Source organism: Ammodytes marinus (genome assembly GCF_949987685.1).
Source record: "Ammodytes marinus genome assembly, chromosome: 6".
NCBI classification, from domain to species: domain Eukaryota; kingdom Metazoa; phylum Chordata; class Actinopteri; order Uranoscopiformes; family Ammodytidae; genus Ammodytes; species Ammodytes marinus.
Window position 1 is genome coordinate 28363318 of NC_137235.1, and position 18129 is coordinate 28381446.

Below are 18129 nucleotides of genomic sequence, written 5' to 3' on the forward strand. Positions count from 1 at the left end.
CGCTCACACACACTCTTACCCGAGCAAAAGAAAAAACTCAATACACGCGCGACATATATGTGTATACACAGATGTGCTCTTATGCATGCATGTATCCGCTGAGGAGACATCATTTCTGCATGGTTTAATCGCCACACATCAATAGTCATGTGACAATGTCTATTCCACAACCACTTCATTGTTTTTGCGCTCCAACATGTGAATTTAAGCAATTCTGGAGAATATTTGTTGACAAAATAACTTTTTCTCAAATCAGTGAACATCTCGTCCCAATCTGCTTCTTGTCTCTACTGAAAGAAAATACAGTGTCTGGTGTTAATACACAGCCTAGGCTCTGTAAATAAAAATGTACTACGATGCCCCCCCCTCCCTTTTTGTTTACATTCCCTTTGTTTACATACATACCAGTTTACAGAGCCTAGGCTGTATAATTAACACCAGATATTTTTTTCTCAGTGCACTCACACAGGAAGCGGATTGTGAGGAGATATTCACTGATTTGACAAAGACTGATGTTGTCAACAAACATTCTCCGGAATCGCTTACCTCACCGTGTAGATCGGTGAAGAGCTCTGTATACGTAATTAAGCTGCAAGCCATGTACACAATTATATATAAGGGAAAGTTTCTCTGAAAATGATATACGAGTCTACTGTTCCATTATTAATCTGTGCTGAAGAGAGGACGGGCCTACATTGAGGTCTTAACCTCTATGTTTTCTATTAATTATAATTGTTTTATTAATAGAAAGAAAAGTCATAATGATGATAATGATCTTCATAAAGGTTTAAAAAACCCTTCTTCTTTCGGTGAGACGCTGATTGGATTGTATTGGTGGCTGTTTGTGGTGCTTTCTCATTCAATTCAATATAATGAGAGATTTTTGTAAAATATTATTTAGCCTCATTTATGAAGAAATTGAAGATGCAGAATCAGTATAGCTTGTGCTTTAGGTCTGCATGACTTGGCTGTGTGATTCTTTGTAAGTGTATATGCATTAAGCTGGTGGGTGAGTTTAACAAATCAATGGTTAAATACAGATGACGCAGCAATGTTGGCAAATCTAAATTGGTTATTCTTTGGATTGCAAGGTGTTCCAGTCAGAGGACTTTGTCACATATTGCATCTCCTCATCCACCAGCACAGCACGTCAGCAAGGCGGGCAAATCAGTGCAACACACACAAAAAAAAAAAAAAAAAAAAAAAAAAAAAGGCATGTTTCTAAGTTTGGGCATAACCCTGGCCTTTTAAAATACAACGCCAGAGTGAGTCACTTTAAAACAGTGTACGTCACCATGGTAACACAGGCTGCAGCAGCGTACTAAAGGAGCGGGTTAAGTTCAGTTCATTGAATCCATGTATAAAAAATAAAAGATCCAACCTCTCGTCATTTAAATCAGATGAAATGAGAAATGCATACACTATTTAAAAAAAGCTGAAGAAGTAGAAGACAACTGTAGACACAACATAACTGATAATCCGTTATGAAGGGCAACCGTGATTTATTATAGAAGAGATTTATGGTTTTGGAGCATTTTCCAGGGCATGCTTCTCCTCACCCTCTCCAGCTCTGAAAAAAACAAATCATGCTTACAAGAACTGGCAGGTTCCCCCTTTCAGTCACAACCTTATTTGAATATCAATAATGAATGAATGTGTGTCTTGCGCTGACATTTTTTCATATTCCGAGTGAAGGCGAGAGAATGTAACCCACACATCCCCATTAGCTCAGCATTCTAGTCCGAATAGAAAAAAGCAGTGTGGTGACATGGTACTGCATCAAAAAAGGTTGGAACACTGGGCCTTTGTAGCTTACACTGATAATATCAACTTACATATTCACACTGTCTGGTTATACTTTCAAAGCTCTACAACCTCCAAACCAACGATGGTACTTATCATTTTGTATGATTCTTATAATTCATTATAATTATCATGTTTGAACATATTCCTAAATTCAAGCAAGTTATAATCTCTAATCTCTAATTATCTTAAAGGCCTACTTCACCGGTTTGAATATGAAGGTGAGAAAGAGAAATATAGGGTTAAAAAAACACTCTTTCTGCCTTTTCTCAGGCTAGGATGAACCGATTTAAAAAAAAATTGCACATTTATACTACATAGGATCTCAGAATTCAATACACCTTCATATTCAAACCGGTGAAGTAGGCCTTTAATGTACTGTTTTTGCTTCTTTTCACTGCTGTATCTTACCACTGTTGCGGAGACGGACTTCAATGCCTGATACTTTAAATAGGCCTTTGTAATGCATGTTTTGAATGCATTTATTTGCTCTTTTACGAAATGTTTTTTATTTCGAGTTTAAGAAGAACTTTCGACCTTAAAAAAAAATATATCTTGGCCCAATGTTACCAAACAACTGCCAACATTGCCCTACAAAGCTAAATACAGTAACTATTTGGTCAAAATGAATTCAAGACCGGAGCATTTACTTTAAGTTTTTTCAAGCTTTATCTTTAAGACCGTGCAGTTTTTTTCAAGCTAGGCCACTTGTGAGATTTTGGCTATTGTGTCATAACAATAGAATTTAACATAGCATGTCTTCTTTTCAACAATTCACAATTCAGATAACTCATTGTAAGGGACAATCAATCCACCAGAGAGGCACGAATGATTTCTCTAGTGTGAAGAACTAGTCAGACTGGTCTTCCATTCTCCATAGACTTCAGAACAAACTCTAACCAAGCAAGAGGAGCTTTTACTCAGGGACTCAATCCAGACCCAAGCTCTTACACAATGTATTGGCCATTTTGCTGCAAATACATGAGTCAGTGGAGCTGTTGGGGCTGTAATATGGCACATTCACACACACACACACATACACACACACCATGTGTAGAGGGCACCACTTAACAGCAGTCTTGTTAACCCAGTTTAGAAACTCAAACAAATCATGTTGACGCATCAGCAGGATGAATCTGTTTCACCTGCTGAGTGGGAAAACCATGCAAAACCAAACATCTGAAGGCGAAGACACACCAGGCCGATAATTGGACGTCGGACATCGTCGGAGAGTCTGGAGGGGGCGGGGACACCAATCTGTTGGGTGTGTTCGGTGACGTCGGCCGTGGTAGATGTCGTCGGCCAGTCTTTCAGCCGGAGCAATCTAATTGGTGGAGGGCTAGCGAATCACTGAAGCCCAGGGGTGAGTATGGTTGACAAACCAGATAAACGGCGATTTCTCCTTCTTTTTCGCCTGCGACATCTTTTTTCTTCCACAAGAAGAAGCCAGAGAGCTTACAACAGTATCGTATCACTACAACAATGACTGTGCTCTGTGTTTTGGTCTAGAGAGCTGTCCCATCATTTCTGTTTTTTATTTATTATTTGGGCCACAATGCAGATTAACGCTGCCTGCTGTTATCGAGACACTTCGCACATTTTTGATCGCGACTCGCAGACTGGAGCTGACTAACCCGCCCAACTCCATTTTCTGGCGACGGTCAGTAGTCGGCCTGTGTCTTGGCCTTAGGCATTCACAGATCCTCACCACAAAGCTCTTAGAAAATGTGAGCAAAGGCTTTTTTCACAAAATCCAGATTCGACAATCCCAAGCAGACCCAATGCTGTAATCACTTGGTGTCTCTACTTCACGCTATTATGTAAATGTAGACATTCAACTTCTACCATCTAAACACATATTCACATCTCTGCTGCGAGTGTTATGATGAAAGCTGATGGACCATTAGGCAGTTAGGATATTTATAGCCTCTTACATAGAAATAACATTACCACCTGTCATTTTGATTAAACACTGCAGCTATATCTTTCTCTCTAAATTACAGGCTAAAAGAAACCTGGGACATTGAAACTTTCATGTAGATAAAAGCTTTGTTTAACGACTGGAAAAATATACAGCATTTTATATTAAGTCATAAGTCAGTCAGCCAGGCCTAGTACATGTATAATGTCCATACTACTCTTTCATAGAATTAATAAACAGACAACTAAATTAAGAGACTCCACTACTGGCCGTGGCTAACTTGTGTATGTATAGGTGTGTGTGTGTGTGTGTGTGTGTGTGTGTGTGTGTGTGTGTGTGTGTGTGTGTGTGTGTGTGTGTGTGTGTGTGTGTGTGTGTGTGTGTGTGTGTGTGTGTGTGTGTGTGTGTGTGTTGTTTAGAACAGATCAATACATCTCACCAGCTGATGGTCTCAGTTTAAGGGGTCACAGTTAATAGTGGAATCTGATTGGTTCAGAGTCACCTATATAGAATCATGTTTTTTTTCTAATTTCTAATAAAACACCCAATAGTTTAGAATTAGGACCAAATAAGTGTTTGATTTGTTGCTCAGCTGTTATTCATTGTGTCAGACACAGTCAGTTCCAATCAACATTCAGGTGAATAGAAGTACAGTATATGTTGAGCTACGGTGTCTGATTAAGGCTGTGTTGATGGACGATGGGATGGTCTCGGCTGAGCGAATCAGCTGTGTGACACGGAGGTGAATTGAAACTAACCCTGCGTTCCAAATCACATCATTTTTCTTTTTACTACACTACATCATCTCCTCCCGCCTTGACTATTGCAATTCACTCCTCGCCGGCATCAGCACCACCTCCATCAACAGACTCCAACGTGTCCAGAATGCAGCTGCCCGTCTCCTCACTCACACCAACTCGTGGAACCACATCACCCCAGTCCTCAAAAAGCTCCACTGGCTCCCCATTTCATACCGGATTGATTACAAACTCCTGGTCCTCACCTACAAAGCCCTCCACCATCTGCCCCCCCCCCCTTTTTGTTTGTTTATTGTTGTTTTGTAAAGCGTTTGTTTTAGTCAAGCATAAGAGCTGTGATTCCTTATTCATTTCACCCATTTCAGTAGAGTAGCCCCCTTTACCTCAATAAGAACATTTCTGGGGTTTTTTCTTCCAATATATAGGCCACCAAGTAAAAAATCAACCGGTTCAAAATGAACAGTAAATGCAAATAACTGTTTAAGTTTAATAAAGCTATTCAATTCAAAAAGGTGTCTTGGAGCCTTCACCCCAGTAAGCAGTTTACTTAGAATGCAGTTCGGAAACCTCCTTTTGTGTGTGGGGAGCCGTTGTGTGTGTTTATGTCCAACTCCTCAGAAGGTGTCAGCCAAAGGAGGATGCCTCAACATCTCTAACAGTCACACACAAACAAACAAACACACACACACACACACACACACACACACACACACACACACACACACACACACACACACACACACACACACACACACACACATACATACACACAGCGGGATGAATCTTTTAAGGTGTGTCAAGACACTTTTCCTGGCGGCGAAAACAACAAGAGCTCTATAATTCAGCAGCGGAACACGGGGAACAGCTTCCTTTTTACATGAGATAGGAGAGAGACGGAAAAAGAAACTTGACAATCGTCGAGGAAGAAGGCAGAGCCAACATGGAAGAATGTTGGATAAATGTTCTGGGTATGTTGGTGGTGGTGGTGGTGGTAGTGGGGGGGGGGGGGGGGGGGGGACACATGCAGTGAAGTAGCATCTAGAGCACTGAGCTGAGGTAATTGCGGTGATGGATTGGTCTTATTCCCCTGAGCACGGAGCTCCTGCCCCTTGCAATAACACAGAAGGACGACATTGCCAATCTGCATGTGAGGCAGTTATGAAAGAACTTTGCCAATATTGTTATATGGCAGAATTGATTTCTCAGAGGAAAACATTCCCGGGAGCTCCGCGGGTCAATTTTAATATTTGATTAGCGGAGCTCTATGAACGAGGTATAAAGGGACTGATCACTTTTTGATTTAATTAATTTATCAGCCGTACTATGGCGATGCTTACTTATGCCGCTTTTTCATTACATGGTACCTTCACGGAAAGTGCATCTTTTCAGGAAATAGTGCATCTTTTCAGGAACTTATAAATCCATACAAAGATCCAATATTGATAGCTTTTTGTGTCCATATTATACCCATTATTGACCGGGTATTCCCATGATGCTAGCCAGTCACCGTTGATGAGCGCAGCAATGCATAGCAAATTTACAAACATCGAAGCTAAGCTAACGTTAGTATTTCGCAAAGCATTGCTTTTTCCATCCGAGATCGCACTAATGTTGTGTTGTAGAGCTAAGAGCAACAAATTATCTATTCTTCTATGAAAAATAAATATTCCGAATACTGATTTGCGCTTCGAATACTTAACATAACAAATACTCGAATGTTCAAATGTTTTGGGCCAGCCATACCGATTGGTACCTGGAACCTTGAATACTAAAAGTAGGGACCAAAAAAGTAAATACCTGGGACTTTTTCATAGTGGAAAATTAAAAGAGGCAAGTAGAGTAGAGTAGAGCCGGTACTATGTAGTGGAAAAGCGCCAGTACTTGTCTCTGTCACATGGGAAGGGGGAGCCAGCAGGGTGCCCACATGAAGTCAAGCAGGCATGATCATACACACACACACACACACACACACACACACACACACACACACACACACACACACACACACACACTCCTACTCACTCAGGCTCTCCGCACACTCCTACTGGCTGTACAAACCGGGGCCAGCACTCTCACATTAATCAATACTATTCCTAACGAGGCAATTCCTAACGGTACAACCTGTTGTCACGTGCATGCACGCCGACAAACACATGCCATTTCTCACAGGGAAGCCCTGATTAAGTCATAGCAGCCTCCTTTTCCTCAAATGGAGTGTTGCGTCGGAGCTGAGAGGAGACGCAGGAGGGCAGCCTCATGGGAGACACCCCCTAGAGAGAGCAGTCACATGGACGGGGTCCCCACACTGCTGTCTGTCTAATGCCACTGTACACACAGCTGCTCAGGGGGGGGGGGGGGTGTTTGCAGATATGTTTGAGAGGACTGAGGGAAAAAGATGCATCGGGATTGTGTTGGTGTGTGTTTTGGCATTAGAGTAGGAAGAAACGGTGTGCAAGTGAAGTGTATGAGCATGTCCGTGATGAAAACAGCTCCACTGCAAATTAAAGCTATTTTGTTATGAGATTTTGTCGAAAATATGTTTAAAAATATATATGTCTGACACGAATGACAGGAGATGTAATCCGGTTTCAACAGGTTTTTCCTAAAAAGTCACATAAATTTCAATGTCACAATGGTAGAAACACTAGAGTATATGCAGCTCCCGTGCCTAATGCAGCTCTCATAAAAAAAAACTAAACCGCGCATGACCTTTATCAACGGGAACGTCAGGCCTATCAAAATGTTACTAGCATTTCACATGTGTATTTTTTTACTTGTAAATTAACTAAAGATGAAATGTTAATAATACATACACTGTAAATTATGAATTCTATAAAACATAAATGTTCCATAAAAAAAACAAGTTAACTAATGGCCCATTTGCTCAGACATCTTCAAAAGTAACAGAGCATTCGAATGTTTTCCTTCCATTAAGGGGTACATCAAAAGTACAACTGAGAGCCCAGAGTCTGACGTAGATTTTTGCAGCAAAGTCATTGAAATGAACTAGTCTTGTTTTCCACCATGAAAGAAAGGTCAAGAGCAGGACAGAGAGGACTCTTTTCGCTTGTATTCACCTGCCCAATTACACCCACACACACCGCGACAAGGTAACACACACACACACACACACACACACACACACACACACACACACACACACACACACACACACACACACACACGCATGCACACATGTACACTCACAAATAAAATAACAAAAAATTAGCACCAAAGTTAAGAAGATTGAAATACATTCTCAATCATTACTACCTGCTTGAGCTTCCTATTTTTTCAAGCACTGGTCAATTTTCCAGATTTTTGTCTATTTTGGTATCAACACATCTTCTTTCATACTAGTATAAATCAAAGCTCCCAAATGTACAATAAGGTGTTTATCTAACCAAACCTTGTCTTTTTGCGTCTGTTTATTTCTCCAATACAACCATCTTTAACGGCCATTACCTAAACATTGTTCTTTTTTTCAATACTCTGAACAGAAAATCTCAACTACTAAAGCACTTACTGTATACTGTATACTTACTAGTATTTTTGGACTTATAACATTTAAAAACGCTGTATCCAAAATCTGTTCAGTTAAAGGCTTTAATGTAATATAATGAATCACTTGGCAAAGTTTCATAATGATATCTATAATTTAGAAATGTGACCCTATTCACCTGCAGTGTCTCGCCTTAACTGAAAGATGACAGCGGTGGAGGAGGAGGGAGGGGGAGGGGGGAGGGGGGAGGAGGGGGGACTAAACAAGTGTCTGAAATCAATTGAAACAACGGGGGTTCCTCACAATTAAAATCACGGAGGGAAACTTAATGATGGGTGTGATGGCTTGTTTCGTGTGTGAAGGGAAAATTAGCAAATGAGGCTTATCTCTCTCTCTCTGTTTCTCCCTGTCTGTCTGTCTTTCTTTCTTTCTCTCCCTGTCTGTCTATCTCTCTCTCTCTCTCTCTCTCGCCCCCTCTCTGTCTCTCTCCCTCATCTCTCAGAGCACTTGATCAGCGGGAGTGTAATTCCAGTCAACAATCAGTGAGAGCCTCCGCCGCGCTGCATCCTCCCAGAAACACACACCTCATGTTGGGATGCCTTCTCGTCAGACAGAGCCTGTGCTCGGCTCTGTGGAAGTACACACACGCAATCTGCCATGCACAAATACTGGTGCCAGCTACTTCATGATCCCACACATCACTAGTCGATATATTTACTATCCAATTAACAGGATATTAAAAGGAGAAGTAAGTGATATGGTCTTTTTTAGCCAATCGTTCACGGGCAAAGAGACCCGCCTCTTTATCGCGCTCTGTCTCCTGATTGGATAAAACACGAGCGGGGTACTCAAAATTGTAGTATCTGGCAATGAACTGTGCATACTGCTTAAGTGATTACCGTATGAATATAGAGTGATGTTATACATATATTAAAGGTGCTGTAAGCGGAATGGTTCTTTTAGCTAACTTCCTGTCAGTTACTGCAGTTAGCAGTCCCCTCCCTCGTCCCTATACGTCACCACATTAATGCACTGCGGTCTTCAAGCAGCGAGTTATCTAGCAGCATCTCAGATAAGTAATTGTGATAAAACATGATAAAAACCATCAAAACAGACATTGGGAAGGATTTTTACCTGCTCCGCCATTGTAGGCGCATAAACATTCACCCATCTGTCCTCTGGCGTGCACTGGCAGTGAGACCATGAGTGAGACGGGTTTCGGTTTGTAGCGTTCTCTCTTGTGATTGGATATTAATTTTCCGGATACGACAAAAAGTTTATTTGCCGATTACATGCAGAGCAGCTGACTGAGAGATCGGCTTTATGAAACGCGCACATTATGTAAGTGATCAATGTATGAATAGATAGCGATTTAATACTTATATTAACATAAATAAATCGCTTACTTCACCTTTAACGAAAGAATATCACTTACTTCTCCTTTAACATAAAAAGCAATGTTGAGTTTAAATTATTACTTTAACTTTATCACTTATTGGGGATGAGGATGGGGTGCTTGTGGTGTAGTGATTAGAGCATGTGAAAGGGTCCTGAGACTGGACCACACTCTACAATGTACTGCTTTGCCATCCTTCACACATCCAGCACCTTTTGAAAAGAGACGCAGACTCTTCCATCTGAAAGGTTGAAGTACAATGACTCACTTTTTCCCCCACAAGGCTCTGTTCTATGTGATGTAAGAAAGTAGAGCTTCTCTAAGCAAAAAAAAAAAAAAAACACGCAGTCCTCCAGAGGTTTTGGTAGGGGAAGCTTTAAATGAAGCTTTAAATTTAGCACCGGAGGGAGGAAAGAGCAGCTCCTGTAAAACAAGCTATAAGTATAAGTGAGTAAGTTCAACTTTGACCCTGGCTGCCTTTTAATAGATGACACAGTAGCAACCTTGGGGAGGCTGGGGAGAAACAGATTGATGACGGCCATTTTGCTTAATGAGCTCAAAAGAGAACTGAGAGGAACGGAGGGGGGGGGAAGGGGAGGGGGGGAGGAGGGGGTACACTGCAGGTGAATATGCAGGGTAACTTTTTTTTTTTTTATATATATATCACAATGCAACTATGCCGGTCGATCACATTATTGGATTGCAGTTTTATTTCACTAACTTTGATTTACACTATTGTGACAGAAGACTGAAGAATTCCATGGGAGCAAAATAGTCAGGGAACATCTCTGGTGCTTGAAACACAATGTTTTTTTGGCCTGCGGTGACTCGTGTTAAACTTTACAAACAAGACGCTGCACAACAATCCTTGAGTGCCTCAAACAGAAGCTTGATTATAGGATAAAAAGGTCGCCATGGAAACAGGGGATATTTTTTTTTCTTCTTTTGAGACGTGGCCACCATTACATGGGGGGGGGGGGACGTGAGGGGGGGGGACGTGAGGTAAAATCACAATAGGAAGCCAGGTGGAGGGGGTGAGAGAGAAGCCTGCCAAAAAATCCGTAAAACTATTGACGAGGGGTGAGAGTGCTAAAGCGCTGAGCACAGCCCCAATGTCCCCCCGCCTGCTGTAGCCGGTGCTCATGGGAAATCATCTGACATCACGATCTAGGTTAGACCCACATCAGGGAGGAGAAAACACACACAGAAAGGGGAAGGGGTGCTCGTGGTGTATAGTGGAGAGAGCACCATAGAGGCTCAGTACTCATCGCAGCAGACCCGGGTTTGAATCCAGGCCCGTGGTCGTTCTCTGCATGTCATCCCCCCCCCTATATCTACCCCATTTCATCTATGTCTCTCCAAACCGTCTAATAAAGCAAAAAAATTCAAAAACAAAACAAAAAACAGAAAAGGGTAGAAAGTCAGAACATGTAGGAGGATCACTTCCGTCTTACCTGGAGCAGTGCAGTTATTAGATCCTTGACTCTCCACTTCCTCCAGACTTCCGTTGTCCATTTCCTGCAGTAGCCTCCTCCCTGCCCAGCTCTCCTGCTGCACTGTGCTGTGGCCGGACACATCCAAACCTGGAACCAGATACTTTTCATTAGACAAAGGTAGGCAACCGCCTTTGTGCTAAAGCTACAAAGGGCCCCATACAATGTCTCATAAACCTACAGTTGGAACAGTTTTAAAGTTAGTTTATTGTGTGTTAAGTTCCTATCTATCAAATAGTGAGTTAATACAATGGTGATTGAGCACATGACCCACTGATGAAAGCGCCTGTATGTGTTGCTATGCCCAGTAATACTATCCGAGTGTCTTTGGCGAACTTCCTTCGCTGCGGCGGTGCGTTCCCATGTAAAGCAGCATGCATGCCTGGACGAATGTTGTCGCTCCCGAGTGCCGACGGCTGTACTTCTCATAACTTCTGGGTCACAATGTTGGATCAGAACACACAGAGAAAGCATTCTGCAGGTAAGAACTGCCAATATACTGACTCCATACAGTCCATGATGTTCGGTTTTGAAAGAAACTCTGGTCGGGAAGCTCATGCAATTACATTTACGGCCACTAGAAACAACAACGGAACTCAAATACAACGGATTACAACTTTAAATGATTTATTTTTTTGCTTATTCATTATGTCTTTCTAACAATCCATCTGCAAAAAATGGCATCATACATTCATCATTTCCGAGTGTTTCGGCCTCAGGACCACCTTTTACATTGGACTATTCTCGGAAATGATTTAGCAGGAGAAGGGACTAAATAAAGACACCGGTCAGCATACAGAAGCTAGCAGTGCAGAATATGGGAGGAAGCTTGAGGAAAAGCTAAAGAAAAGAAGTTACACAAACCCTAGTTAATTCCGGATAAAATGATTGAAAAAGAAATGTGGGTCAGCCCCCATGCCTGTATTTGCCTTGGCCCCAAAACGACTAAATGCGCCCCTGGCTGGAACATGTTTGTCACAGGACAGGTGTTGAGAACTAGCATGTTCGCTAAAACCCTCAAACAATGCATCTGGTTGGTCCAATGTAATTGTGATGTCCATATCAAAATAAAATCAAACTAACTACTAAAAGTCCTTTTGCTTAAAAAATAGAACCGTGGACATGTCAGAGCATAGGTGAAAGAGTCGGGTCAAAGAATCAGCAAAGGTGAGATAACAACAATCTAACAAGCTCACTGAATGTCGCACTGCACAATTACCATAAAATAAAGTCCTGGTCCCAGTCAATTTTAAAGCATGTTGACTGCCTGGTGAATCATACAGCTACAATGTAAAAAAATAAAAATAAAACTGCTTCAAATAGAGACATGTCATCAATTTGCGTACTGTAATTCAGATTTTTGTAGAATGTCTACAAAATTCCTTAGTGACGTCTTCAAACCTCTCATTTTGTCCGAACAACAGTCCATACCCCAATCTGTTTTACTTTGATATTAAATAGATAAGAAGCAGACAGTCCTCACAATGGAGAGAAGGTTTGGCATTTGGCTGAAACAATGAACCCATAACCAAAATAGCTGCAAGTCTATCGATTCCTTGTTGAACTTTTTTCCTGACATTTATTCGGCCTTTTCATTTCAAATGCATACATCCCATGTTGGTTTTGCTGTTGAAGTTTGCATGTCACAAAGTGCATGTTGCAGGCTAACTCTTAGCATTTTTTTTTAAAATGGCTATATCATGGTTGTCTTGTCCGTCACATTAAGGTTTGATTTATTTATGTAATAGCAGGGTATAGGGAACATCTGGAGGAGTGCAGCACAGATGTATCAGTTCGGTCCCCCCCCCCCCTCCTTTTCATACATTAAAGGGGGGAATTTCATGATTTTTCCAAAACAAAAATCGCGCACACAAAGTGGGGGCTCCCACTGCGGGCTACATCTGCACATTCTTCAGGAGGAAAAAGCAAAGCAACACCAATGAATTCATTTCATACTTCACAGAGCCCAGCAGGAGCACTCACTCCGCCCCCCCCCCCCCTTTTTATCAACCCAGCCAACCACGAGTCTGGCCTTAAAGAGAGAGAGGGATTGGGATAAGAATTAAAAAGCCACCACTTTAGTTCAACAGACCTCGGGGGCCACTACACAGCTAAAACACCCTCACCTGGCCCTCACCTTGTAAACAGCCATAGCAGCAGCAGTGGTGAGGTTGGTGCGTGCCTGAGAACTCACTTCAATCTTTCGCTTTGTTGCAAAGGATTGTGGGGATGATTCATTTTTGCCCACCGTTGAGGAGGCGTTTGAGTGCTGCTCGGGGCTCCCAGCTCCACACACAAGTTCATTAAGCGCCGTCATAAATAATCAAGCCTAATTGATGTTCTGTGAAGCTGATTAAGAGTTAACAAGAACACAATGGGGACAAGGGAAATGCATTAGACGCCCCCGGTGTCGCCTCGCGTGTTCACCTCCGATTTTAAAGCACTGTTTTGCTTATCCATGTAACCGGGAAACGCAATGGGGATAGAAAGAGGAGAGCGGAAAAATTAGTGCCACTGATGATGCACAAATCATGAGCAGTATGAATATTCATGCAGGGCCTTCTGTCCGTGGAAAGTGATAAATGCATCTCACTTTTAGCTGACGCAGACTCACTAATTAAGAGGAGTGTTAAGGGGGGGGGGGGGGCACAGTCACAGATAGATACAACTAGAGAGAGAGAGAGAGAGATGGAGGGAAATGCAGACATCACACACACAACAGCTCAAATACCCCTCTGATGCGGCCTTAGGGGTGAAAACGAAGAATCAAGGTGTGCCAACCATGAAAAAAGGCTCAGATGCCAGCAAGGTGTCCCTATAGGCTTGAAACAAAAATACTCTTAATATATTACAGTTACATTAGAGAATATGTGATCTTAGGGCAACAAGGGACTGTATAAGTGTCCTATTAGGGCATCCCTTCAGATGAAAAAAAGAAATGAAAGTCAGGCGTGCGTCGTATAGTAAAACCATTTATTTTTTCTTTTAATGCTTCATTTTTGCCCTAGTGTCAAGCAGAATGGCACCTGACCTGCTCAAATGCCCCTTGTAGTATTTTAGGGAAAGCAGAGAAAGTCAAATAAGCCTTCAGGTGAAAAACACTGGTTTGAATTAAGATGTTGTAAAAGGGCAAGTAGACACTGCGAACAAAAAGGACAGACTTTGCTTAAACACTAATCATTTGACGAACAACACGTCAGCTATATAGCACTGAAACAATAAGAAGCAGCAGCCTGGAGAGGTGTGGTAGACCTACTGTATACCCTGGGGCTCGGTGCCCTCAATTTCTAGCGCTCTGCAGCTAGAACACCTGAACATACATCCAGTACCGGAGCCTCTCTCTGCACCCTTTACCTCAGCCCAGAATAGTTCCCCATAGTTAAAGCTCAGATGAATTCCTATTATAGCCCTGTGTGTACCTGCACGACAAGTACATTCACCTTGACACTCTGACGCACACGTGAGAATTTTAAAAGGTCCAACTGGGCCACAGTAAGATGAAGCTTTGCCCTGCGTTCCAATTCACATTCCTCTTTCTTTTTTTTTCTATTCTGCATACTACAGCTGCTAATTAAAATGATCTAGTTAGTATGCAGTAGTAGTAGGCAAACAATTGGGACCTATTTTTACTTCTTTGTTTTAATCGTAACATTACGCCTTGATCCTGCCTTTTGCTTATCTATCCATTGCATCCCTGGTAGTTTTCATACGGAGGGCTCCGTGGATGTAACGCCACTTCCGGTGCGCATTGGATTGCGGGTCGTAATCTGATTTCAACACTAAAAGTCTCGGGCCGGATGTAGTAGACATCTAGGTATCTTTAATCATGCTAAATCTGACTGAATTGGGACTTCCTAAATCTTTTTTTCTACCATACTAAATAGCAGAAAGTATGGTTATTGTGCATGCAAGATATAGGCTATGGCTCCTCTCTACAGTGGCCTTGAAGGGCAATGACATTTCACAAAACACACAACTATGTTACAGAATCCCAAAAAAGGGTCACAGCCAAGAAGCAACAGTTCTTGGCTGTGATTGGACCACAAGCTGTAGATGAGTAGTGGCCTATGACTTCCATCTTGTCTTCCATTTAATTCCGACTCAACGAGAGAGGTTGAGACAAACACTGGACACAGCAGGGTGGTATCTGGTTGGGTTCTGTCCAATAGAAGAGAAGTGATGTTACCCTTTACCTTTTCCAGAATCTGTAATGTTGTGTTTTGTGTAATGATGTCATTGTGTTTTGGGAAATGTGGTTGTGTTTTTTGACCTTCAGAACAAACAAATTGCAGAGCTTCTTGTTGTGGGGTCAGTGATTCCAGAGAACGCTTTTAAATATAACTTTTTGTCAAAAATCAGAGAATATCTCCTCACGATCCGCCTAATGTAGGCTACTCATTGTGCTTATAGGCTCTGTAAACTGTAGGCCATCTGTGTTTGCATAACCTGTTTACATACACGTTTACAAAGCCAAGGTTGTATATTGACACCATCTATTTTTTGAGCGTGCATGCACAAGCGCACACACACACACACACACACACACACACACACACACACACACACACACACACACACACACACACACACACACACACACACACACACACACACACACACACACACAGTACGGATAGCAGATCATGAATTCATCGATTTTGACAAAGAGGCATTTTGACAACAAACAACCAGAATCACTGGCTCTACCTTTAACAGAACAACAAAACGCAGTGTTAATTTGAGAAAGTTACCGGTATGACCCTGTAACTCATATGGAACACTTCAGTCAAAGTAGGATTTTAAAAGAATACAGATCAGAACTGTTTCTGTCTCCATAGGGCAAACACACAACAGTGTCACACTTAACAATGTAACCCAACAGTTCATTTACACATTTTAAGAGTGGAAAGTGCCTCATTGAAAGTCCCTTTAAGAAAATTGAGCATAAGTGATAACAGGAAGATGCTTATAAGAAGGCCTACAAAGCAGATGAAGGCTATAAGGTTACAATTATGTTATGGTCTCTACTTATAGAGCAGAGCTGTGTGTTTTAGGAGCGAAATGCAGTAGGCCAAATGACAGGAACAAGGTATAGGTTCTGCGGGAGTTGTGAAATGTGTCCCTCCCAGAGAGATCCCTCCTATAGGCTACTCTGAACGAACGGCTTTTGAAAATCCATCCATCCTCACCTGCATTTTGCGCCAAGTAGGAAAAGCCCTTGACCAGCAGAAGCAAGCCGCCGAACAAGCAGATCTGGATCAAGACCAACTCCTTTCGTTTTTTCCGTCTCGCCTTCACCTTCCTAACGCTCGGCATCACTTGCGTCGGCCGATCCCTGAGTCGGACACCCGGCAGAGACAACCGCTCTACCGCCGACACATCCATGCGCAGAACCGGTGGGTTAAAAAAAAGAAAAAGAAAAAAGAGAGAAGAAAAAGAAAAATCAAAGCAACCTCCTTTAATTCCCAGGGAAATGACTTACCTCCCGGGAATGGATGAAAAAAGTACAGGGGAGGGGTGTCAGGGGAGCAGGGGGGGTTAGTACAACAAAAAAGTTGCAAATTGGCAGCTCGCTTGGATGCTGCGAGGGCTGTTTTTTTTGGTGCGCAAGCGGCGAGCTTCTGGCTGGGAGAGCCGGTTTTTTAGCTTCTTATGTCATGTTGAAATGTGGTTTTGGAAGTAGTAAGGCAGAGCACTGCTGCAGCGCGGCGAGCCCTCCATGGATGCGTCCGTCTGCTGAGTGTGGAGCGAGAGAGACTGAGAGAGAGAAAAGAGACAGACTGAGAAGAGAGAGAGAGAGAAAGACAGAGAGAGCGCGTGGGCATGTACGCAACGCACCCAGTGACTCAAGTGAAACACATGGTCAAAAGTCTGTTTATCTTCTGTTACTTGAGAAATAATTTTTAGAAAAATGAGTGCTCGAGTAGGCTATTATAGCCAACATTTCAATTGTACCCTTCCTTCGTATGTATGCACCCTATGTTCGTTTTATGTTCCCTTATGTAGGCTACTGTCAAAGCTCATTAGATTAAATTGACTTTGCTTAATGATCATTACATTACCATTAATAATCTGACAGTCACATACAGCCTAAATACATTACTTCATCGCCATGCATCTCTCTTATCACATGCGTCCCAAACAAATGCAAGCACCGTCTACATGTGTTGGCATAGATATTTAGGACAGCAGACACGGGTGTCTTAAAAACATTACCACTTTGGTCCAAAGGTGGCACTATAATCAACAGAAATTGAAAGTTCCTCATAGTCACTTTAATATGAGGAACATGTTCATATACATTTTACATTGAATTCACAACTTGTCAAATAATGTCCTTTAAGTTCAGATATAAAACCTATACCTATTAGACTTAACGTATACAGATTTGGGAAGCCAAAAGTACAGACAAATAGGCCTATATTAAATTGATAACGCAATAATAAAAAGACGTGCCTTTCGCTGCCCTCTTCTGGGAATGTATTTTATTGACATACGTTCTGTATCTCTGAATTATAATATAAAGTTTTTCTAATAGCCTTATTAAACATATGGTTTGGGGCTAGAATCACTCATTAAACCATATACACAAATCCTGTGGGCAGCAGCCGAAAAACAGTAAATGCATGCCATGCATTCCAACTACAAAACAATATTAACGTAGGCCTACTCTTAAATATGTCAATCTCAGCCCAAATGCCAGTCCGAACATGGATAGAGTTTCTGTTCCTCTTGAAATGAAACTCAACAAGCCCAGGCCAGGACACATAGTATTTTCTTTGGTTACACAATAGTAGTTAGGTCATATGGATTGATTTCAATTGTGCCTTCTTGCTGCATGTCTGAGTCGACACTGTGTGTGTGTGTGTGTGTGTGTGTGTGTGTGTGTGTGTGTGTGTGTGTGTGTGTGTGTGTGTGTGCCATTTCCGTGATTCCGATGGAAGCATTCTTGTGAAACAGACCTTTATAGGATAATGGATAAATACTTTCTCTTTGCCAAGTGGGTTTTGTTGATTGTCGGACCTGAGGTTTTCATATAAATAGCACTGGAAACTTTCCAGCAAGAATGGAAAAAGTGGTCGGGGCTCTAGGCAACATGGTTTCACTGTGCTTCTTTTAACCCTCTGGAGCACGGAGCCTAGACTGATCAAATACAAGACAAGAAAGGAATACAGAGAAATCATCCAAGAGTTGCCCTAACATATTTTCAAGATTTATTTTATTTTTTTTTACGAACAAGTTAAACACACCACCAT

General features: G+C 42.0%; 1 protein-coding gene across 1 annotated transcript in view; it reads right to left on the reverse strand.

Moving 5' to 3' along the window:
- Positions 1-16258, reverse strand: part of LOC307251575 (sodium/potassium/calcium exchanger 3-like) — a gene marked incomplete at its 5' end in the record, with an annotated part of 63587 nt that extends 47329 nt beyond the window's left edge. Inside the window, 2 exons of the mRNA XM_080028947.1 lie at positions 10835-10963; positions 16063-16258. Of these exons, the coding sequence (XP_079885073.1) occupies positions 10835-10963; positions 16063-16258 (325 nt within the window). The remainder of the gene's footprint in view (positions 1-10834; positions 10964-16062) is intronic.
- Positions 16259-18129: the final 1871 nt, after the last annotated feature.